We start from the raw sequence: 26,432 nt of genomic DNA, 5'->3' as shown, positions 1-26,432 counted from the left end.
GGACAGGTCCTCTACATACAAACAATTGTGACTACTTGCTGATGGGTGTGTAATGGTTAAATACAATAGCACATAAAAATCTCCATTTCTTATGCAAGGGTAGCTGTCTTTTAGCATTCTATAAAGATATCAAAGTTTCTATTTATGATTTATATTCATAAAAATATTCAAGTTACATAACAAAAAAATAGATTTAAAAAAATCAGAATTAAGACAAATAACTTGTCTATTCAAGTTAGGTCTTCAAATTAAGAGAATTAAATTTTACATTTCCCTTCAAGAACAATACATAAAAAAAAAAAAAAAAAAAAATTCAAATATGTGTAGTGTGTGTGGGTGGTAGCATTTTGTGATAAAACTATGGCTAGAGGAACATGACTAGTGCTTCACTGAGGCAGTTCATGGCCATAGCTGATTTTCCTAGAAAATTTTCCATATTAGGAAAAGCATTTAACTAACCAGTTCACCATCGTACAAAACTGAAATATTTTCTGCCATTTTTTTCCTACAAAGGTAAACTTTTGTGTCCAAAACTGGCCTCAGAATATTTCTTTCCCCCTTCACCAGCTGTGATGACTTATTTATAAGTTCTATTCAGATCAATCTGAATCGCGTACTTGCCACTCTCAAGGACACTAAATAATGACACCCTACTGAGGACCATAAAACACAAGGACTGGTGCATTAGAGCAAATAGTTTTCGCTTTGACTCTGCCTCAATGTCTTTGGTATAACTACAAGATATGTGTTGTCACTACGATTCTTTTCATATCAGCAAGCATAGGTGTTAATGTAGTTTTAAGGAGTTTAAAACAAAAAGTCACATTTCTTTAAATACCGTATTTGATGGCGTATAAGACGCACCCTTATTTAGAAGGCCACACACAAGAAAAAAAAAGTTTTAATAGTCTGCGCAACAGCACAGTACCACAATAACTTAAAAAATGTGGTTTCTTTTAGTTCTCACGTTTTATAAAAGCCAAATAAACAATCATTGAATGCAATTACCAAACATATTTTTATTAAGGAAAATTAACAAACGGCAAGCTATTTTGAACATGATATGTAAATTTCAATAATGAATAAATGAATGAACGGTAAACAATCAAACATAATACAAAATAAAGCAGAAACAACAAAAAACAGATTCAAGGAAAACATTGCCTATCATGAAATATGCCTGAGGCCAAGATGGAGCTGGGCATCGAAGGTTATGTTTTTGTTTTTTAGCAGTCTTCAGTTGATCTAACTGCAGGCTCCATAGACGTAAAGTGACCGTCAAACCTTTTCAAACTTCGACATCAGCTTCGAGCTTTTGCGCTTTTTGGTGACAGATATTTCACGCATGCGCAAAATAATTATGGCAGATGTAGAAAACGTTATGTGCATCTTAAACCTTTATCTGGGCTAAAAATAGCATTCAGTATTGAAAATTAACCTGTGTCCTTCACGTATAAGATGCAGGTAACTGTTCTGATACCAAATTTAGGAAAAAAATGTGTCTTATATCCCGTCAAATTTCTTATTATAAATTTCTTATTATAGTGCAATATTTCGTAAATCATTTTATTAATGATAAAACTATATCCACACAAAAAATACCTAAAATATCTTATGTGGTATACACATGCACAATATATGCATATATAATGTTTATTTGCGAAAATAAGTTCATAATAAAACGTATTGTTCAAGACTCTTATCCCTCTTGTCTAATTCTATGTATTTTTGTCTTTTTCCATTTACATCTCATAGCAAAAAGAGTAAAATCTATCACAATCTCTTTCAATGCAGTTTCAATTTTTAATTGTCAAGTAAAAGCTTTGTAAGTAGCTCTCTGTCATTGAAGTAAAAATAAATGTGTTAGCTAAAATTTTATTATTGTGTATTTGAGATAGCCTTGAATGTTATTTTATTATTTTCTTGATGCACTGTAATAAAAATAATGTTTGAATTATTTATCATATATTTTTATATATTTAATTATATATTTATTTTTCTTTATGTGAAAAAATCTTTCTTTAGCTTTGATATTTAAAATTGCAATTAGTTAATTTATAGTTTTTTTAGCTTATTGTACTTTTCCTGAAGTAAAGAAAGTTTTAATTAGAGGAATATAAAAATAGGAATCAGGAGATCGCACTAAAGGTTGGATTTTGTGATCTGTAAAATATAAACTTTTTTGAAAATTCACATAGTCAAAATATAAATTTTTTGGAAGTAGAATTATGACTACGACCAGTGGTTGTGAAAATAAAAGCTGGGTTAAGTAGTAGGTTTATGTTACCCACTGCTTATATGTGTATGTGTATATATATATATATATATATATATATATATATATATAATGTGTATGGTACGGCCGATTTCAGTAAAAAAGGGAGGTGAACAAGATATTATAACAGTCTCACACATAAACTGTCAAATTTCTGTGCTAATCGTTTTTGAGTTATTTGAGATACGTGTGTACAGACCTTATGGAAAAATTCCTCCCAAATCCATTTTAAAATCTGTTTTAAAAAAGAGTTCGTTTTGTAACTGTATATCTGTCCACACTATATCTGCCAAGAATGTTGGCTGGACATCTATCTGGTTCATGATGAAGTAGTGTCATGCGAAATGTCTCTTGGCATCCCTGTCCAGTAATGCCCGATTAGGTGTTGGCTGATATGGATGAGCACCTAAATCATTAAGAATTTTCCAAAGGTGTTTTTTTTTTTTTTAAAGGTAACAGTTTTCACTTCTCTCTCATATGCTGCTGTGCTGCTGTTTGTATATATGAGGGCATATGATAAGACATCTTCTGGTTGTTCTTTCCACCCTACTTTAGCTGGTCTGTAGGATGGTTTTGTGTGATGGATGCAGGCCTGCAGAAAAACATCGTCGATACGGCCTTACGCCTACATTTACGGTAAAGTAGAACCATCTCACAATAATAATTTTTTGAAAATCGCTCCAATGTTCAATGTACAACCCCGAGGAGATATCTCTTTTAATAGCTCTCTCAGGTGAACAGGTGTGATGTTTCATACACTATGTGCATAATGCACAAATTCGCACACCAAGCTCAAGTTGCACCGAGTTGATGCGTTTTGCAACACGATTGTACATGATCTGCATATTGTCTACTCCGTAAAGGCATTTAGTACAAGGATGCACCTTGCGGGGTTTGAACCACAGTCCTCTCAAGTGTGAATTTCAAGGGATGCCAAAAGCGCCATGATGCAGGCTTGTTTTTCATCTTTCCTCCTTTCGTTCAAGTTTTGTGACATTACAGTTTTGGAAATCACGGAGAAATAAATGTGCATTTTCAGTGTTCTGTTTTTAGCATTCATATATACAATGTGTCTTTTTGTACTAAATTGACAATGCTCCACAGCTATGTAACTCACTTTTTCTTTCTATCCCGTATCGTTTTCGAAATAGGAACACTAACTCCGCTGTTTTCCCACCAGTTGTGCTTGTAAGCTATTGCATATAGTAGCTCATAGCCGCTTAACTATACTTACACACCAGTTTCATATTGAAGTAGTCATCCTGTATATCTTTCATTTACTGGGATGCATTGTTTATTTACTTTAACAAAACTCAGGAATATGTGTTCTTTGCAGAATTTATGATAAAATATTTACTGTTTATTTAGCTATTTCATTGTTGTTTGAAAGCGTAAGTTTATACATATTTCTAATCCACTTAATCCTTTGCATTAAAATGAAGGAAAGAAAAATAGTCATACATGTGATCATAGCAAAGCCAAAGTAGTTGGCGATGTCATCAGTCTGTTATTTTCAATTACTTCATTTTGAATATGAAGTATTGAAAGAACTTGAAGGAGAGACATCTTTGAAAAAGGCTAATTTTTATGAAGTATGCTTTTAAAATATATAGAAATAAAAAAAATAAATATTGGTGAAAATGTTTCACACAAAATATAATTATCCGTTTAAGAAGGAAGTAAAAGAAGCAATACAGCAATCCAAATTTCACGTATTGCTGTTGTATCTTTTAAAAATCCCACATTTTTAATGCTGTAGCTCTCTCAATTAATGAGATTTAAAAAAATATTGATTAAAAAGCAAAATATTAATTAATTATTCAAGTTTTGAGAAATGAAATGCAACTTTGAAAATTTCAGTTCAACAATGTCATTCATAACTGGTGCAGCATAGTGATAATGAAATTTAAAGTGAACATTTCCATGTGTGCAGGAAAGGTGATTAAATAAAATATATGTATAAGGTATAACATTTTAGTGCAGTTCATAGTTAAAAAGCAGTTAAAAAATTCTCATCTCAACACACTAAAAGGCACACTCTTGTTTTAGGAGATAATAAAAATTCTGTTGTCATTCCCTTCTTTCCATCAGTTAGCTATAAAGTTGCACATATTTTGCAGAAATTTAACTTTCGGGTTGTTTATTCTCCCATCAATAAAATTCCGAGTTCCATACTCAAGGACCCCATTCCGGATATGAATTCCTGGGGTATTTATAGGATTCCTTGCCAGTGTGGTTTAATTTACATTGGCCAAACTAAGAGAGCCTTAAAATTTCGCGTCAAGGAACATGAGGCATATGTTAGAAAAAAGGAAACACAGAAGTCTGTTGCTCAACATTGTTTGTCCAAAAACCACACTTTCAATTTTTCTGCTGCCAAAATTATTCAAAAAACATCTTCCATTGGAGAACTGGATTTTCTAGAGGCATTTCACATTCATAAAAATCTTTCTGTTCTAGTTAACAATCCTAATTCCAATCCAAATTTGCCTTCGGCCTTTAAAGAAATTATGTTTTAGTTCTGGTTTCACCAACAGATGGTGCCACTTGCTTATTCTTGTCCAGGCTTTCTTATCTTATCTAATCATTATTTCCTATCTTGTTCATTTGCCATTTTGCAGCTGAGGATGGTGGTTCGGTAAAACCATCGAAACTAGTCCTGTGAAAATTTTGTAAGTATAATGCTGATTTTTGTTGTTTGACTTCGGAATTATTATTTTCAGTTATTTGGTATATCAGAGTTTCTTTCTTGCATCTGTTATGTTATATTCATTACTCCATAAAACTCTAAGCTATTTTTGTTTTAGTTTGTGTTAGAAATTATTGTCTCTGTGTCTTTGTATTGTTCCGTTCTTTGACCAAACTTAGCTTTATGTGTTTAAACAAATTTAAATTCTAAACAAATATGTATAAAAGTAAAAGAGTAGAAAAGCAAATTTAAATTCTAGAAAAAGGAAAAAAGCCAAAATAATTTAAAAATATGCAAACATGTAAAAGATTTAATTCTCGAACTAATCTACAACATTTAAATTCAGAAGCATAAGCAAATCAAGTGTAAAATCTATCCATGAAAATAAATCTACTAATTTAATAAATTAAAATTAAATTAAACAATTTTTTTAAAAAATGCATATGTGAATGATCGTAGAGTAGGCAGGAGACAGACTTATCAAAGGGAAAGTTGCCTTCAAACCTAACTCTCCAATCATTCAATTCGTGTTTCGTCATTCATGCAGGCAAGGGTAAAAGTCAAAACCAAAAGTAATTCCAATAAAGTGGTACCTTTAGAAATTAACATTTAAGTATTGTTAATTAAACTTTTAATATTTTCTTTCATCAAATTTAAGTTTTATTCAACTTCCTAAAGGAATTTTTGAGAAATTTCTGAGAATTTTTAGAGGTTTTTTAAGGACTTCATTTCAAAAAAAATTTTGGGAAATTTTACTTTAAAACTTTAATATTAAAACATTTCAGTTTTTCTTAATTACTTTAATTTTTTGCAATTTTCACACAAAATATCTTTCACTTAATTTTTTTAACAATTTTCACAACTTTTCAACAGAACACACATTTCAAATTACATACAGTTTACATTTTTTTCACATACCACTTCACTTTAATTTCCTTCAGGCAAACATACATCTCTTGATTGGCTCAGTTACTTAACTCCCTAAATAATTAATATTACTACCTTTAGGATTTTAAATTTAATTTAATTAATATTAATATTTACAAAAAAATTTTTTACTGTAACAAAGATAACAGCTTGACACTCAACTTTACCTACATAAGCGCCATCTATATAATTTGAAGAACACACTTACTTCTCTTTCACAACACTTTTGCAGACCTCAACACTCATATAGTACGTAAGTTAGAATTAAAACTTACTATTTATTTGCTTTGAGTACTTTTAAAAAAAAATTTTTTTATGTAGTATCTAAGTATTTTCTAAATATGAAATTATATTTTTAAATATATATTTATTTTAAAAATTGTGAATTAGTTCTTTTTGTTACTTTTTGTTTCTTATTGGTTTATATGGATTATGTATAGTTCTTTTATAGTTTCTTTTTATTGATATGCATATTCGTGAAGGGGAAGTTTCTGTAGACAAGGATTTCTAAAATACATTGGTTTCTAAATTTTTTTTATTATTTTATAAAAAATTAAATTTTAAAAAATTTAATTTTTTAAGAAAAAGTTTAATTCTTGACTTTACTTGCTTGTTTCTCAAAAGACTTAATTAGTATTTTCCTTTTTGAACTTTAATTCTTAAATGTTAATACTTAAATGTTAATTTCTAAAGGTACCACTTTATTGGAATTACTTTTGGTTTTGACTTTTACCCTTGCCTGCATGAATGACGAAACACGAATTGAATGATTGGAGAGTTAGGTTTGAAGGCAACTTTCCCTTTGATAAGTCTGTCTCCTGCCTACTCTACGATCATTCACATATGCATTTTTTAAAAAAATTGTTTAATTTAATTTTAATTTATTAAATTAGTAGATTTATTTTCATGGATAGATTTTACACTTGATTTGCTTATGCTTCTGAATTTAAATGTTGTAGATTAGTTCGAGAATTAAATCTTTTACATGTTTGCATATTTTTAAATTATTTTAAATTATTTTGGCTTTTTTCCTTTTTTTAGAATTTAAATTTGCTTTTCTACTTTTAACTTTTATACGTATTTGTTTAGAATTTAAATTTGTTTAAATTTAAATTTCATTCCTTGCAGCAATGGCGCAAAGAATTTTAATTAAATATGTATTTAAATTTAATTTTTTTAAATTAAACTCAATTTATTCTTTTGAAACAATTTAGCTTTATGTGTGATGTATTAGTGACTTTGTGCTTTCAGTTGCTGACTCAGACGTCTGTCGATTTTTAACAGCCCTTGCTTGTCTTTTTTTTTTTTATTTTAGTGATCAAATCCTTTAAATAAATTATGCTCAGAATTTGTTTAGTTCTCACAGAATTGGACATTTGCACATTTTATTAAGTTGCATTTATTTTTTAATATATTTTTTCTATAATCCCCCCCCCCAGTTCAAAATTTCTTTTCAAACATTTTTAACCTTTTATACTAAATTTTTTTATCAGTTTAATTTGGTGTTATGCTTTGGTCATAAAAACGTTGGATTTTGAAATAATTTCTAGTACTGCGATTTCTCAACTGAAATGATTTATTTATGTAGCTGAAACTTGCAGTGTAAATTCCTTTATTTTAATAGTCTTAAGTATTGTATTTTTGCATTGAAATAATAGTGAGCTGAATCACATTGGGCAGTCTAATATTAAATTTAGGAGATGTAACATGGTTGACTTTATTGTTGTGTTCTGTGGTTCAGGTTATGTTTGTGTGATAAGTGTTAAAGCTGTTACTTAAGTTGTATTTAAAATACTATGATATTCCTAACTCTACAATTTCCATATTGCTGTGCCTGCATTAAAGTAATTATTTTCAAATGAGAAAAAATTGCATTTGAAAATATAATCTGTAGAACCTTTAAGAAAAATACTATTGATAGGCCAATTTCAATGACTCTTGTCTATTTTCCCATGTAGAGAATGTTTAAGGACTGGAACTTCTGTCTGAGATTGGAATACAAATTCATCAGTTAGCCATTATGTTTTCAGGGATTATTTAATTTAATGACCATTCTCAGTAAAAACTACAGTAAGTTAATAACTGGGATGAGAATTCAAATCTTAAGGTAGTTTATTCTGTTTCTGATATTGTGTTCAGTCACATTTTGTTTCAAGTTGACCGTTTACTGTCTTCTAAATTTTAAATGGTTGACTTTAGTGTAAGATGTGTGTATGACTAATCATTGTAGTGGTTAATCCTCATCTGTGCATAATATAAACCAGGTGTATAAATTCCTCATGGCTGAGAGGCAGATAGTTCTGCTTGTCATTTTCCAAAGCCCTTGAGCACTCTGTAGCTGACAGTACAAGTTTGCCCAGTTGCATCTCAGTTTTGGTGGAAAACACCCTAGGGGGTAGATCGAAGGGTCTTACCACCAGCTTCTTGTGAGTTGACTTCTGATTTTATGCCATTTTAAGTACTCCTATGCCAAAAGATATAGAAGGAAAATTACTGATCAGTAGAACACTCAGAATGGAATTTTAGAGATACAGAAAAGGTATTGCTTAAAGACAAAACAGTTTGAAGAAGATTTTTCCGCAGCACTTTGCTAATACAGAAAACAAATGCCATCACTGTTTTAGATTGATCGTTATTAACATTTATTTTACCTGCATCAACACACTGGATTACTAAATTTCATTGAATTTTGTCACTTTGTCTTCTAGCTTCAGAATACACTATTAGTGAGGGCAAATGCAAAAATTAATCAGAACGAGATACGTCTGAGATACACTAGTTAAGGCGAAGTGAAGGAATGAGACCTCAAATTTAAAATAATGCAAAGCACAAAGAATGGAAGTACTTTTTTAATTAAAATCAGTAAAACAGAAATTAAAATAGCTATAAACAAAGTCAGTTTGACCCAAAATCATCCTACAAAGATTAAAATATCTGTAGTATTTTAGTAAAGAATTTAACTGGTTAAAGTTGGAAAATGTAAAATATCACTTGATTATGAATAAGACTTATTTAAAACAAAAAAAGACAACACAAAATAAAATAGACACTAAAAAATTAAAATCTCAACCAAACTGGTTTTTATTTCTTTATGGAATGTTCCGCATAATAATAGAATTCTGTTTTAAATGCTGTTGTTTTTTGGCTTAATAAAAGTGGTGACTGGTCATTTAAATTTGGCAGTAAGAATATTTATTTTACTTTCGTCTTTACATTAAACATACTTTTATTACTTGTGCTTTAAAATTGCAACTTCATTTGTAAAGCACCGATGAAAAGAAAGCTGCATCATTTTCATCTAAATTAACGGAATAAAATGTGAAGAATTTTTGTAACTTTATCTTTAGCAGCTGTTATAATAATATAATAATGATGGTCATTTTCAAATTTGGGTCCAAAAACTTACAGCAAGACTAAGAATAATACTGATAGTATAATTGTAAATATGTATTTATTTAGTAACATCAATCACGAAAGCCTTAGATTTAATATTGCAGTTATTACTAAAAATAGGGAAACTTTGTTTTGTTATTATTGTAGTTATTTTTTTTTTTTATTTTATTTTTTGTATTTATAAAATTTTTGGGGCTGTTGTGTTTTTTAAATATTTATTTATAATTATTTAAAATGTCATAGATATATGATAATATAAATTTCATCTATATTTGAAATTCTCTTATTTTAATATAATTGAGAAGCTTCCCTTTCTTTTCCTCACACATGCATTGTTAGAGAACTTAAAACTGAATTAATGATAAAAGTTGACTTTAAGCTCCATTCTTAGTAGATCAATAGATTTCGAAACAAGATTTACAGGCCATTTTTCAAATGCAAGGAAAATATTAGCCTGTAATTAGGAGTTTCTAGTTTTTTCTAAAATTTTATATGTTGAAACAGGAGAAAGTTCTTTGAAAACTGTATAACAGGGTTTGTACGGTCCTTAAGAGTCCTTAAATTTTTGGAATCGATTTTTGGTCCTTAAAAGTCCGTACCGTATTTGACGGCGTATAAGACGCACTTTTTTTCCTAAATTTGGTCTGAAAAAAGTTACCTGCGTCTTATACGTGAAGGACACAGGTTAACTTTCAATACTGAATGCTATTTTTAGCCTGGATAAAGGTCTAGACACACATAACTTTTTCTACATCTGCCATAATTATATGTGCATGCGGGAAATATCTGTCGCCAAAATGCGCCAAAGCTTAAAGCTGATGTTGAAGTTCGAACAGGTTCGACGGTCACATTACGTCTATGCAGCCAATCCTTCTTTACATAGACTTTCTTTGACTCAGCCGACACAGGTGTCAGTATTGGTGTATAAACGTGTCGGTAACCCTCTCTTTTGGTTTTGGATCAGTTTAGTGCCCATAGAAATGAAACCATAAAGAATAAAGCGAGATAATTAAAAACCCAGATAGCTGTCATTCCTGGTGGACTGACTAGCCAATTGCAGCCTTTAGATATATCAGTGAATAAGCCATTTAAGGAAAAAGTTCGAGAACGATAGAGCAAGTGGATAGGAGAGCCACATCACGCTCTCACACCCTCAGGTAGAATGAAACGGCCCTCTATTTCTCAACTGTGCGAATGAGTAAAAAGATCTTAAGAGGACGTAAAGGCTGAAGTAATTGTTAAGTCCTTTAAGAAGTGCGGAATCATTAATGCTCTTGACGGAACAGAAGACAATGCATTATTCGAAGAAGGTGATAGTAGCAATGACAGAAACAGTAGTGATGACAATATTTTTGTTTTCGACGATGATGATAGTCAAAAGGATTTTTATGGTTTTGAAAGTGATTAAAGTCTAATTTCATGATAGGCAACATTTTCCTTGAATCTGTGTTTTTGTTGTTTCTGCTTTATTTTGTATTATGTTTGATTGCTTGCCGTTTATTCATTTATTCATTATTGAAATTTACATACCATGTTCAAAATAGCTTGCCGTTTGTTAATTTTCTTTAATAAAAATATGTTTGGTAATTGCATTCAGTGATTGTTTATTTGGCTTCTACGAAACATGAGAACTAAAAGAAACCACATTTTAAGTTATTGTGGTGGACTATTGAAACTTTTTTTCCTTGTGTGTGGCCTTCTAAATAAGGGTGCGTTTTATATGCCGTCAAATACGGTAATTTTGGTCAAAATCAGCAGTTGTTCCTTAATTTTAATCATCTGAAATTTCTGACTATTTTTATGACTGCCATTTTGAGTGTGAATTAGCATTTTGGAGGAATATTTTTGGCGATTCACTGACACATATGGTTATCTTTTGAATGGGTTATAATTTGTTTCTATTCCTAATATAAATGATGGGATACTCGAGTTTCTAAGGAAGAAGTGAAACATAAGCATTTCAAAATTCATTTTTTCTAATAAAGAAATTTTAAACAACTTTTCGCTTTTGGGGATGTGAATTCTTTTATTAAATGGTTCTAAATTTGGCGACCTGTCAACATTTTGGCGATTTTAAGAAAGTTTCTATAGAAAATTTTTAATTCCGAGATCTGAGAATTTTTAGACGATTTTTTTTTAAAACATCGCAACATTGATAAATTTCAATAAAATAATGGTAATATATTGAAATTATATTTAAAAAATAACATTAAAATAAAACATCTCTATTTTTCGCTGTCATATTATAAAGTTTCATTTTGGCAACTTATTATACAATATTATGAATCTGAAAAATAAGGCATAATGCTATAAAGCGTAATTTACGAAACAGCTCTTAACAAGAGCAAAATTAGATATGTAATTAATTAAAAATATCTTCTCTTTAATTTTTTTCATAGTAAGCATTTTCCCCATCTCACAATATTCAAAATTCTCAGAATATGCATCAATTTTCTCTATAAAATTAATTTTACAATTTTTACATCCCCCCCTTTTTTTTTTCAAAATATTTCTGTTTTTTTGCTGTTACAGAATTGGTAGGGATAATTTTTCTCTAGTATTTTAGACATTGCAGCTTGGAAAGTTTAGAAGGATTTGAAGGCAAGATTTATATACCCACGATTCTAGAAGATTCGAGGAATATGTAACAAAATGAAAAATGTCTCCATGATATCAACATGTAATGGATGTATTTTACAGAAAGTTTGCGGTGAATTTCTTACCTTTTCGAGAACGTCTGGAAAAAACAATGAAAACATAATATTTGAATGTTTTACTTCTGATACTAGAATCATTTTCCTAACATGTTTATCTTCACCTTACTTTCTCTACTTCTCACTAGACACAAGTATGGAAAATATCAAAACTGCTTCTAATCTTATCACGTGGCCAGACATTATAGAAAGGGATTTTTTTATTAATAAAGAAATTGAAAATTTACAATTTAAAAGATTCATCTAATATATTTTAATGCATCAACACATAGCTGGCACTAGGCATTTCCCACCTGATGCAATCTCTGTGGATCCTAAATTCTGCTGCCCAGTGCCTTTCTAAATTCTGCTTCCAGTGCCTGCTCTAAATTCTGCTTCCAGTGCCTGCTCTAAATTCTAAAAGTTTTGCTAATTCTAGATTTTGTTGTTCGGTGTTTCAGTAAGTTCTAAAAATTCTGCCACATCAGCTTTGTAACCGGGCTTTACCATATATACTTCATATTTCTTCTGAATGTTCATATTACTAAAGAAATAAAATTAGCTACTTTTTCTATACATTCAAAATGCATTTAGTGCTTTTTTAGAATAACAGAAATCCTTAGTTAGGTTCAAAAAATCTAAAATGAAAAGGAAACATGTTGAAGAAAGAAACTGAGTACATAAAGAAAATTACTCTTCAAAGATATGTGCAGTTGTTATTATGTAACTTACCTGTTGTTTATGATTTCAGCCTTTCAGTTTATGATTCAGTCGAGGGTTTGGGGCTATTTAACTTTTACCAGATCAAGTAAACCCTCATAGGTACCTTGTGGAGAGGTTAACAAGTTAGAAGATAAGCACGCAGAAACTAGCGAGAGCATTGGTTTGCATATTGAGACAAATCTCTAATTGTTAGAAAATATGCCTAAAGAGAAGGAAATCGATACAAACTAGCCAAAATGTTTCGGAAGGCTTCAAATTAAAATGATAGATAAATGTTTTGTTGAGTGTTGTTACAAAACATAAATGTTTTGTAGCTTTTTAATGTGTAATTATCCTAATATCGTTTAAGAATCAATGTCATAAATTACATGTATTTTAAACTCTGAAATTTTATTAGATTTTTATTTTTATAGGGCTTTTTTTAACAAATATTGTTAAAAAAATTTAATAGTGGCCATGTAAATCCATTATGACTAAGGTTATCTAATTACCTAATTTAATTACTTATAACTAACTGCTTACCCTTAAAAATTATGTCTACATATTAAAGCGAGTTATTGCCTTTCATTAACACTCACTGTGGTCACAAAATAAAACACAAAAATGTAAAAATTTAAGTAAAACTTATTCTTTGCATCTAGTGAAATTTAAAAATAATACAAAACACCCTTTCGTCTCTGGTACTTTAATCGCTTATTGGAACATTAAAGTATATTAACTGGGCTACAACCCCTTGGAACTCTACACAAAGCTATGACACTAAGTGCATCAAACAGAGCCTGACTAACTTTCAACACTTCCCAACTGTGTTTACATCAGGCCTTTCAGGTTTGTTCTAATGAGCAGGTCTCTCTCTAGACAAGCAACAGCGGTGACAACCTTCAATCTTTTGTTATGAGTCATGCTGATTATAATCTTACTTCTCATTTTAATGTATGCCTTTTGACATAAAATCTGCCTGCTATTTACTAAACTTCTAGACTGACTAAGTATGTGACAAAATGAGACATAAAAAAATCGACATAAAGCTAACTATTAGTAAAACGTAAATGTCACTTATCTTCTTTCAAATATGTCCAACTATTATTATAAGTGTAAAATAGTTAATGCTACTTGATAAATTTCATACAGTTTATTTTTATTCTCAAACTTATTAATAATTATGCTAATTAATTCATGTTTAGTAATAATGCATACTACTCAGGGATCTATTTTATTTTTAGAAAGGTATTGCAAAAATGAAAATCAGGCATAGAACAATATTTTTAATTCAATTTATTTAGTTCCTATTTGCTCATAGGTCCTTAATTTTTTCATTAATGGTCCTTAAAAGTACTTATTTCCGTGTGCAGAAATGTGTACGAACCCTGTATAACTAGTGTAAAAAATACTTCAAAGGTGGAAAGTCAGATATGTAAACATTATTTTTAGTACTACTGCCCTCGTATTTGTGTATCATAAGATTGCATCTATACTTTTTCTAAGTGCATTGTTTAAACAAAGCACATATCCTTGGAAATTCAGTTTTATCTTAAATGGTTACATTACAGACCAAGAAATTTTACATTTAATTTTATAATATAATTTTACTGCATGCCATTGACTGTCCAGTTTGATTTCCCCCCATATAAGATTACATAATATCTGTCATAATAACATAAAATCAATTCATTCTATTTTTCTTAAATAATAAGACAACTATATAATTGCATTTTCTAGCCTGGGCTGTATATAGGACATCTTATCGGCCATGAGGGCCCTGGAAGTTTATTATCTGAGTTGAAGTCTCTAGGTAAAAGCATTTTTGCCTTTTCTCATAGTATCTATTGTATTATATAATTGTCATACATTAGATGCAAATGGACAAGATTTTTTTTTTTTTTTTTTAATTTGAAAGCATGCTTACAGTTGCTGCAATTAATATAAAACTATGAAGAATTTTTTTAAGGAAAAAGTACAAAATTAATGAAATTCTCTTCATCATGGTGAGTAAGTAAACAAAAGTGACTTTTAATTAAGAGAAGAAAATACATTTATAAAAATGTGGAGTCATTATATCAGGCAGCAACAAAAAATATTTGTTAAATAAACCGACCAGTCATGCTTCTTATCCCAGTATTGAATAATATAGAAGATGACTCTCAGTTAAGAAATTTTTAACTCCTTGATGAATTGTTATCTGCTTACACTATATGCAAATTCAGAGTAAATTGGAGTTTTGAGTTCATGCCTGATTTGTGAAAATGTGTATTTGCTTTATATTAGACGATGACAAACTGTCAGAAATTTAAGTAATTTCTTTCAAAACCAACTGGAAGTTCTGAATTATCAATGCTCGAGTTGCTCCAGTTTAGTAGAAAAACATGGCAAAAAATCTTATGGATAATACAGGAAACTGCAAATGTATTCAAGTCTTTTAAAATTACAGAGTAATCGAAATTTTAGTAAAATTGCATTACATTACATTTACATTAATATAAATGTTAAAACCAGTGTTAAAATTGATGAAAAACCTGAAGGTCATCTGAAAACAGTGTATTTAACTATTGATTATGTGACAGTATTTTTATTTCAAAAAATTTACAAACCAGTAGGGAAAATATTTAAAGCCTAACTAGTACTAAAAGTAATCTAATGTAAGGAAATAATAAATAGCAGGTAAGGACAGAAAACATTGAAATAGAAGGCCAGAAATAAGAAATTGGGAAGATGGAGGAAAACATCTTTCTTTACACATGAGATATGAAATGTAAGTAGTAGAGATGTTGAGCTGCATAAAGCGCAAGGAATTATTTTTGGTCACATGATTAATGTGGTGTGATCTGTAAAAGAATTTTAGTAAGGCAACTGTAAATTAGAAGACTATAAAAATTGTTATAATTTGTAATTAAATTAAAGTGCATTCAATAATTAATTTCCACATGTAGACTGCAATAAGTTATGCAGGTTTTTTTCAGAAGATCCATATTTTCCCTACGGATCACATAGGGGACATGAGACATCAGTAAAATAAACATAAGCAAAAATTTACAGTTGAAGCACATCTATTTATTCCTAGTTAGTATACATTCTATTAACTGAGGAAACTGGATCTAGGTCCCTACAAGAACATTATTCCATTAAATATAATCACATTTCACATTCTGAGTAATGAACAATTTATTCTTTTAAAGTACTCTACCATGATTTATTTAGTTATCATTAAACACTAAAACTCATTTAGTTACTGAAATTTCCCATTTCAAATTTTTTTTTTTTTTCAAATCCTACCAAATTTATGACTAAAACATCTCAAAATTATTATATTCTCTTTTCTTCCAATAGTTACTTAAATTTTGCTAATTATGAAGTAAGGTTTAAAAGTACTTTTAAATCATTGAGTGATACAACTAGTTATCAATAACTGCGTATCAACAAACAATAATTGAAAATTCACCCGTGGTTGTCGATGAACATCAATCAGTGGAGCTCAGGTTGATAATTTCTTTGTACTAATTGTAAATGTGGCCAAATACTTCATCGCTGCAGAAGTTAGAGATTATGACTGTCCCCACTAAATTAGCTTCATTCATTGTTCATCTTTTGTGCACAGTAAGTAGTTGTGAGTGAACAGCTGTGATTTTCACAGATTACCTCTGCCAAGTATGACACACTAGGAAGTCCAATTTCTGATAAATGTCCAAAATTTTAGAACTTCAGTCACTGAAACACTGATGTAAGAACCATAAACTTGGAAATGGACCTCAAATTTGAGATCGTCCATGCACACAGACCGCTGTTTAGATACTCAACAATTGGGTCTCTGAGACAATTGCAAGCCAAACTTAAAATAAATCTCAGGCAATGCCACATAAGTGCTTATCAATTTTTGAAGACCTGTGACGAGACCTAAGCATTAATGAATGTTCAAGAACAAAAAAAGCTCTGAGGAGAAAACCTCATCTGGAAAAACCCGGGCCCCAGCCCATTTCCTCCATCTTAATCGCAGACAAGATCACAAAGAGAACTTGTACTACAACTTGGTTAGGCCCCTCCGCTTGCAAGCCACGGGGAGGCTGTAATTACTTTTTTTAAATTTCTTTATGGTGAAAAAAAGTCCTTTCCTCGTGCAACAACTTTTAGAAACCTTGGCTTCTCTAAAATGAAGACCACCTCTGAATTCACTATTGGCTCGAATTAGCTATAAATTAATTTCTACCCATTCAAATCTTTTTCTTAAGCTATCTCCAACCAATGAGAAGGTAATAACTTGCAGCCATTTCTCCAAGAAAGCCTAACCCCCCTTTAAATGTGACATACTATGTTCTCATGCAAAATTTCAAAAAATTTTTTTAACCTTTTGTATGTCAGATCTGTGACATCGGCAGTGATAAACAAATAAAAAAGTTTTCTGCTTCAAGTGAAGCTGAAATTTTCTCAAATCCTACCCGAATGAAATGTGCACAGTTTTGAAAGTTATTGGGGGGGGACAGAAGTCACAGCTGTTCGCCGAGGTAGGTAGGAGAAGCCTGAGGGGGAATCACCACATTTTCATTAGCTTAGAGAAAACCTTTAAGTGATAATATAATAAATTCATTGAGAATTAGTGCAAAAGTATTAATTTCATTATGAATTAGTATTAAAAACATTATGCACTGTGAATTAATACATGAGAGTTAAATGTAAACTTGTTGCAGTCCCCCCCAAGAAGTATTTTAAGTGGTAATCTAAATGAGTGTGGTAAATTTCTTTTTCTTGGAAAACATTATACTTCATTTTAGAGGACACAAACTGAAACAAAAGTCAGCTTGCAGAAGAAATGAGATTTAACCACTCATTCTCATTAGTCAGACCTAACAATTGATATTTTTATTTTATAAGGTTCTGCTTCTTATTTATGTATTTTTACTAATTGCTCCATTCTAATCCTGTTGTTCTGTCCTGTCCAGATCCACTGTCCACTGTCCTGTTGTTCATTGCATTATATTGTTGTAAATATCATATAATTTGAATAATGTGTCATAGGAAAAAAGGTAATTTGAATATAAGGTTTTGTTTGCAGATCTATTAGGCTTAGCTGCAGTTATTGGAAACCTAGCCAAAAAATGTATTTTCTTATACAAAGATTTGATTCCTTTTTTATGTTACAGCTAAAATTAATGTTCTTCTTAGTAAAAGTCCAAAAGCTTTTGGAATGGAGTATTTGAAGTGTGGTTTCTCAAATAAGGCACTCAGTGTTAAATTAAAAAGCTATCTTTTTTTAAAACTAAAACGCATTTTTTTTTTTTGTTTTGTTTTTCTATTTATGGGTTTTTAAAACTTTTGCTTTGATGATTGTAGTTTTGTACTACAGTTATTGCTTAATTGAATGCTCTTTTAGATTATATGGATATAACTATAACTTCATCTAAAGATTATCTGTAAGTTTATTATCTATGGATCTAAACATTTTTGCTTTATTAATCTGCCCCCCCCCCCAACCGAAAAAAAAAAAAAAACTATTCTGTTAATTTGACGAGTATCACAAAGTTCTGTTTTCTACCAAGATAAAATTGTAATATCCCAGGTCTTGCACAGCCATTACATTCTAAAGCCGAAAATGGCCATATTACAATTAATAATCAGGCGGCCGGCATTACTAAGTGCTGCAAATGACTGCTTGATAATTCATTAGATGAAGGTTATCTAATATGTTTTGAATTTATAATTAATGCCTGTTATGAAGAAAAATAATTATTTAATCATTAAAATTGTTTTCTAACATTCATTCATGATGGTGTTCATTCTAACTCAATTTGCTCTAAAGTAAGTCTTCTTGATATTCAGTAATGCTGTTTTAATTAAATGTGATGTACTTTTCTGAATATTTTGTAATGTAAAGTGCTAAATGGAGCATTTGTTTCTTTTCCTAAAATATAGGCTGGGTAAATAATCTTGTGGCAGGTTGGAAGCCTGGTGCCAAAGGATTTGCATTCTATGTTATAAACTTAGATTTAACTGAGGAAGGATTAGGTTTGATTTTATATATATATATATTTTTTAGACTATTTAAACCCTTCATCTCATTCTGTATTTAAAGACAAACAAAACAAAACTTTTCCTTCTTAAAATAATTTGTTTCCTTCTAGAACATACTGATGATATTTTAACTCTGTTGTTTCAATACTTAACTATGATGAAACTGGAAGGTGTACAGCATTGGATATTTCAAGAATGTAAAGATATTGCTTCTATGACTTTTCGTTACAAGGACAAAGAAAAACCTCAGAGTTATGCATGTTCTTTGGCTAGTTTCATGTATGTAAGTAGAAGATTTAATGTAAAAAGTGCAGTGCTCCCCCCTTTTTTTTAAATGAAAGTTATTAATTTGAGTTCCTTTTTTTTGGCAGTGATATTATCATCTAAATTATTGAATGTAAACAAAATTGTTAATAAAAATTATTTTATGTAAATAGTATTATCATTGGAATTAAAAGGGAAAGAAAAATTTTAGTGAAATATCTGAAATATTGTGGTTATTTCTTACACATATAGCAAATATTTTTTTCAAAAATATGTTATAATTGAAAAATATTTTTGATTTTTCTTGTATCATTCCTTCTTTTTTGGGGGGTATATGTATATTGTAAACTATTAGTTTATTCAACATATAATCTGTGTCCCTTAATTTATTTGAGAAATTTTAATTTTTTAATCTAAAATTTTGACTGGAACCAATACACTGCTCGACATTGAAAATGCAACACCAAGGAGTGGTCAGAAATTTATGCAAATTTTAGAGTAGCTGAGTTATGTGAAATGTGCAACTCTCCGACGCACGTGAAGTAAGATGTAAGGGAAGGAACGTGCAGAATGGGCAATATTCGTGTCGTTATTTCTGCCAGACAAATTATTGAAGAAAGTTGGTTTGTTCGAAAGACAAATTATCGGAGGATACGTGTAATAGGAGAGAATACCAGGCTGCCATCAACAAAGGCACTTTCTGCAGATAGATGATTTTACGAGGGGTATGATAATCGGACTGAGAAGGGCGGGTTGGTCCTTACGTCAAATCACAGCTGATACCCACATGGATGCGAGCACAGTGCATCGGCTATGGCGAACATGGTTGGAACAAGAAAATGTGGGAAGAAGGAGGGGTCCAAGTGCAGCCAGAGTGACGTCAGCACGCGGGGATCGACGCGTTCACTGACAGGCTGTGGCAGTCCCGCAAGTCACTTGTACCGGGATTCTGCAGCATGTGCAAGATACCCTGGATGTTGCCGTGTCAACCAGAACCATTTTCTGTCGATTGTTTGAACGTGGCCTGCACGCGCTGCGTCCGCTAAGAAGACTGCCATTGACCCCAAAACATAGACGCTAACGCTTAGAATGGTGTCAGACTGGAGCAATGTGGATGACAGAATGGCGAAACGTCATGTTCTCAAATGAGTCCTGCTTCTGTTTATCCAGTGACAGTCGCCGCATACATTTCTGGTGTCGACGTGGTGACAGATCTAATCCTGCAGTAGCCGTGGACCGTCCCGCCACGCGACAACGAGGCATAATGGTTTGGGGCGCTATTGCCTACGATTAAAGGTCACCTCTAGTTCGTATTCAGGGCACAATGACGGATAATGTACTGTGGCCGGTGGCTATCCCCTACCTTCAGGGGTTGCCTAGTGCAATTTTTCAGCAGGATAACGCCCGACCACACAGTGCTCGCATCTGCAAATTTGCTCTACAAGGTATACAGATGCTTCCCTGGCCACCGTACTCTCCTGACCCATCACCAATCGAACATGTGTGGGATGTGATTGGATGCCTTTTGCAGACTCTGCCCCTGCCTCATTCAGAAGACGAGCTGTGGCAAATGGTTGAAAGGGAATGGAGAGCAATCCCTCAGGATACCATCCGCACTCTTATTGACTCTATGCCTAGACGTATTTCTTCGTGCATTGCTGTCCGTGGTGGTCCACCATCCTACTGAGCCGACGCCATTCTTGCTCTGTATTCTGACTATCATTTTGAAATAAAGATCACTTATTGCTGCTTATTGTCTCTTTTTTCCAAATTTCATCACTTTCTGACCACTCCTTCTTGGTATTGCATTTTCAATGTCGAGCAGTGTATATCAGATTTAAAAAAAAAAAAAAATGATTTTTGAATCAAGATTTGGTTTAGTCATTTTTTAAAATTTATCAAACTTATAAGTGATCTTGGTATCTCATTTGTTTAATTTTAATTCATTCTGAGTTTATTTTTTGAATATTAGTCATAACTAAAAATTTGTATATTAATTTTTTATTAAATGTGCTGTTATTGTGTGTAATACACATGTATGTGTAATTTCAGTTATTTTAAATATATTATGTTTATATTGTAAATGTTTTCAGGAATATCCAATGGAAGAAGTGCTTTGTGGTTACTATTTACTTCATGAATATAAGCCTGATCTGATCTGTGACTTGCTAGATATGCTAACACCAGATAGAATCAGGTTATTTTATTTTTGTATATTGAGAAGAGCTTTGACTGTTGTATTATTGTAAATTTGAAATGTGTGTCACATGCTGTATTTAATTTACACATGTTTAAGTAAGTTTTGGATTAATTTTATTGCATATTTTCACTTAATATCCATACTGTGTCTTAGTAAAAGCTTATTTGTGAGCATTGAAATAATTTATAAAGTGTTTTAAGTTTTAATGTAAATCATTATTATAAAATGTTTTAGGTTATTATAATAATATAATTTGTAAAGCATTTTAAGTTGTAAATTAAAAAAATATAATTATTATTCTATCCATATTTAAAAATCTCGCAATTTGGATACAATTATTAAATATTGTTAATAGGTTAATTGAAACATGTATCACCTTTAAAAAAACATAAAAGTTTTATGTTTTCTGGTTTATATAAATCCAAGGTGATATTTCTTTGCATATATCAGGTTGTCCAGAAAATAATGCCGGTTTTTGCAATTGTTTGTCTTTCCTGTACATTTTTAGCAACAAAAATATTTTGAATTATATTGATATCATTTTGAAGCTCTATTTTTGCTCTATATTTATACTATATCATTTTGTTCCAAAATTATTTTCAAAAATATTTACTACGTGTTTTTGTTTAGATGTCAAAACGGGATTTTCTGCAAATTTACTTTTATGACTACAAGCTAGGCCACAGTGCACCACAAACGGCTCTAAATGTCAACGAAGTATAGTGTGAGGAAAGTGTTAATAAATCTACAGTTTAACGGTGATAACAAAAGTTTTGTCGTGGAGAATTTGACCTGAAAGTTCAAGAGCATCATGGATGCTCTTCAGCTGTTGATGACGATGATTTGAAGACTTTAGTTGAAACAAACTCGTGCATAAAGGTGCGTTCAGACGTGGGCGTAAAGCGCATAGAGGCATAGTCATAAGGGCATAAAATACGGGAGACCTGTTCACACCTGCGAGAACGATGTGTAAGCCGTGGCCAACGAGAGAAGCTAAATTTGCGCATGCGTGGAATGTCTACAACTTTCCCACGCTGTTCTCCCGCTCGATTGATTTCCCGCGTTCGCTCTGCTTGGTTTTTTCGTTGTGTCATGGCTTTTCCAGCTCGCCACAAAGTTTTACATGCTCAACAGAAATGATCTTTTATCTGCCCTTCTCATTAGCCAAGAGGCAACGGAAGAAGGTAAAAAACGAAATGGTCGAGAGATATTTTTTTGAAAGACCAATACTTGGTTATCACATATATTTCTGTGCAAAGCAGTATGGAATATTTCTGCATTGTACTGTAGTAATCTCTATACTATAAACATGCACATGCATATTTATATATATAAAACCTTCAATTTTTATATATAATTTCTTTTAGAAGAAATACGATATTCTAAATATCCCTAATTAAAAAAATCTTGAGGATAACTAACAGATAGCCTGTATATACTATTTTTCCATTTTGCAGGTGTGAAAGCAGTTAAGCTAAAAACAGTACTTACCATACATTATTATTATTATTATTTTAATTTTCAATCAAAAGGGACATGTTTCTATGACAGTGAAACATGTGTGCTTAGCACTCCTTATTCACTGTCCCTGTCGATCACTATAGTAGTTTGCTGCACTACCAGTATGAATTATCACTAGTACTAGTATCCTACAACTGGTCACAATGACCGGCAACCACAACTAGTACAATACTAGGAAACGTTCACCCAACAATGTATTTTATACTCAATCATTAAATACATTTTGCTGTGTTGCCAGCTGTTTGTATACACCTATTTCTAATAATTTGCATGTATAAGCCGCACCCCTGAATTTAATTTCAACATATGCTGTCATTTCTATTTACGACCAAATCTCAAAAGTAATTTCACATTGACAAATTTTAGGTACCCGAGTCTTCAAAAACATCAAAATTATAAACATTCATACCTTATCCAGGAATTTCTACCAGAGAAATATCATGAATTTAACGATCAAAATTCCATTCAAATGATAGTAATAAAGAGTGGATAATAAATACTATTTATTAAATTATAGTCCATGTTACGAATTATGTGTGCTATTCAGTTTCATTAAAAGTAAATTCCTTTCACGGAGAACGTAATTAAAAACCAGAACAGAACTTCAACAGGAGACAAAACTGTCTAAACTCTTGACTGTTTTAAGGATATTTCACTACATTTTTTCCTTCTTGGAATTCATAAGAGCATTTTCTCAAAAGATTAATCTTTTATTACTTATACAAAGCTTACACCATTGAATTGACTATTATGACTATTCTTAAATAAGTGAAAATAATTTTTTCTTTTTTCTTTAAAGTAATATTTTTACTGTTTAAAAAAAACAGCAGATTCTTTATATTGATTTGATGTTTTAGTAAAATTAATTCATGAAGTTTGTTTGGAAAGAAAATCAGCATTTGAAGCAAATAGCAATAGAATATTTCCAGCTTTTTTAATAAATTTATTCTTAAATACAAAAATAATTAAACAGGAAAAAAATTTATAATAATAATTTTTTTAAAATTATAGACAGAAAGAAAGTAATAATAATAATTTACACAGAAAAAATAAAATTTTTGCAATCGTGCATTTTTTAAAGAATTTGTACATTAAAATGAAAAATGTTGGATGGGATCAATCATCTACAGGATCATACACAGCATGCATAATCCTGAGCTTAACTTTTGCTTTACGAGTTTCATCCATATTTTTCAGTATAAATTGAAAAACTCATTTAAAAATGCATGTTATCATCCTAGATTTCTTGCGAGATAAACTCTTTATTTCGTTCGCATACGATTACAACTCATTATTTCGTTCGGATACGATGTGTTCCATATTAAAAAAAAACGTCGCCTTCAATGTGACAGCGAAATCGTCTAAAGAATTTCCCTTTCGTTTTAGCTTCGCTCTGATTGGTTGACGCTTATCCCAAACTCGGCATAAAGTTAAAAATTTTGAACCCTATGCTACGAACCCTAAATCTGATTCTGTGACGTAGCAGAGACTGGTTGCCTTGGCAACGGACCTCGGCTTTAACCACTTATGCCCCTTACGCCCTCGTCTGAACGGGGCCTAACTGTTCAAGAGCTTGGCGTAAGCAAAATAATGATTTCTGATCGTTTGAATCATATAGATTCAAAGAAAGTCATAAGTCAAAGAAGCTCGATAAGTGGGTGAATTGAGCAAAAATTTTAAAAAATCACCATTTTGAATTGTCGTCTGCTCTTTTTCTCCGCAACAAAAATGCCTTTTAATTTCTTGATCCAATTGGTGCGTGCAATGAAAAGTGGATTCTCTCCAACATTTCGTGACATTCAGCTCAGTGCTCAGTGGTTGGACCACAGTCAGACACCACAACACTTTCCAAAGCTTAATTTGCACCAAAAGAAAATTATGGTGACTGTTTGGTGGTTTGAGTCCGGTCTCATCCACCACAATTTCCTAAATCGGGGTGAACGATTACGGCAGATAAGTACTGTCTGCAAATTAATGAAATGCTCCAAAGATTGCATGTCCTCGGCATTGGTCAACAGAAAGCGGCCAGTTTTTCTCCATGACGATGTTCGGCCGCACATCGTGCAACTGACCCTACAGAAATTGGACGAATTTGGATGCGAGACTCTCCCTCTTCCCCCATATTCGCCTGACCTCTCGCGAACTGATTACCACTTTTTCAAACATCTGGATAACATTCTGCAGAAGAAATGCTTCAGAAACCAAGACGAGGTCAAAAACGCCTTTGACAACTTTATCGCTTCCAGAACTCCAGAATTTTATTCTACCGGCATAAATAAACTTATATCTCGTTGGCAAAAATGCATTGATTCGGCTGGTGCTTATTTTAATTAATAAAATTGTTTTCTAGTTATGATACTTTAAAGATATAGGTTAAAAACCTGCATTATTTTTCGGACAACCTAATACTTTTAGCTTAATGTGTATTAGTGTTATTTTAACTGAATTTTAAATTTATTTATGTACTGCCCTTGAATTTAGAAAACTCAAACACAGGGTACAGTAAAATGTGGAATTTTGTGATTTGTAGCGACAGTTTCTTCATTAAGTATTGAAGCAAGCTATTATAATTTATTGTGTAAAATATCTTTTGCAAAGTCGCTAAACTTTGGTCTTTGCTGTTGCATTTGAGCATGATTGCTGTAATAGGAATTTTGACTATCTTTCATCAGTAGGGCAGCAACAAAATGTGAACAAGTATGCTAAAGCTAGTCCCTGTACACTGCACTAAACAGTTATGAATTAACCCCTTAACTGCTGCGGAAAATGTACAAGATTCATTCCCCAGTGCCACGGTTTTTCACATATCCGCGCGTAGTTATGCGATTTATTTATTAGGGGGAAAATAAGAGCAAGTTTTACTTTCTAAAAATTGTTTAGTTTCACAAAATAAACAGTAAAAAAAAAATGCATGCACAAAATTTAATATTTTGAGTAAAAATATAATAAAAAGATGTAAGTATAATAAAAATGATGTTTTTATAATAAAAAAGGTCCCTATAATGGGGTTTCGATCAATTCATTTTTAGACCAGTAAAGTGTAATATCATGTTTCAGTGTTATATACCTTGTGAAATCAGTATGCCTATAAAAACATATATTTGTTCTGAATTGGTTGAATGCCACGATATTGTTCTTGATTTTTCGTTTGCAAGGTGTTGTTGGTTCATATACTCATCTACAAAACGGTTACTTTCAGTAGTAATATAAAGCACGAGCAGTTCATCAAAAAATAATTCAAGAAAGATAAATGAGTTTGAAACATCCGTTATATCTTTCTTTATTCCTGGAACCTACTACAAAAAGTAAACGAAAACGGAGGACACAGAATAATAAAAAAAAAAAACGTTTTACTCAAACAACACTAGCCAATACCACGCAGTCATTATTTTCAGCACTTTAGACACGTCCCTCTCTCCAATTTCTCCCCACACTTCTCTGAAATAATATCCTCCTTCACATACTTCGTCAAGGTCATTCTGGTGTTGCATTCCAAAAGTTTGCGAATAGTTTAACGGGTAGCAGCGCAAACCAACTGATAGTATTTTGTAAGGGCGTATATATACGCCCGGGGCAGTTAACGCATCGGCTGAGCAAGGCGTATATATATGCCCGCGGCAGTTAAGGGGTTAACATTTTGATCCAGAGACATTTTTCATGTGAAAATTTGATAGAAGAACTAAGGTGGATATTACAGTTTGACATTTGGTTAGTCTGTCATTAAATTCATTTGGAAAAAGGTGAAAACTG

The 26,432-nt window shown here is 31.4% G+C and overlaps 1 protein-coding gene across 4 annotated transcripts in view; it reads left to right on the top strand.

Annotated features, from left to right (window-relative positions):
• Ide (Insulin degrading metalloproteinase) overlaps positions 1-26,432 on the top strand; it is a 215,347-nt gene that overhangs the window by 75,420 nt on the left and 113,495 nt on the right. For all 4 annotated transcript variants that reach the window (XM_085809700.1, XM_035365568.2, XM_085809701.1 and 1 more), the window contains 4 exons: positions 14,420-14,492; positions 18,599-18,691; positions 18,808-18,980; positions 21,055-21,158. In XM_085809700.1, the coding sequence (XP_085665826.1) occupies positions 14,420-14,492; positions 18,599-18,691; positions 18,808-18,980; positions 21,055-21,158 (443 nt within the window). The remainder of the gene's footprint in view (positions 1-14,419; positions 14,493-18,598; positions 18,692-18,807; positions 18,981-21,054; positions 21,159-26,432) is intronic.

The sequence above is a fragment of the Stegodyphus dumicola genome, chromosome X2, assembly GCF_044657685.1.
Source record: "Stegodyphus dumicola isolate Sdum_Otavi_A_Nest chromosome X2, ASM4465768v1".
In the NCBI taxonomy this organism is placed as follows: Eukaryota; Metazoa; Arthropoda; class Arachnida; order Araneae; family Eresidae; genus Stegodyphus; species Stegodyphus dumicola.
The sequence above is the reverse complement of the archived record's forward strand: the minus strand, read 5'-3'. Positions and strand labels throughout refer to the sequence as shown.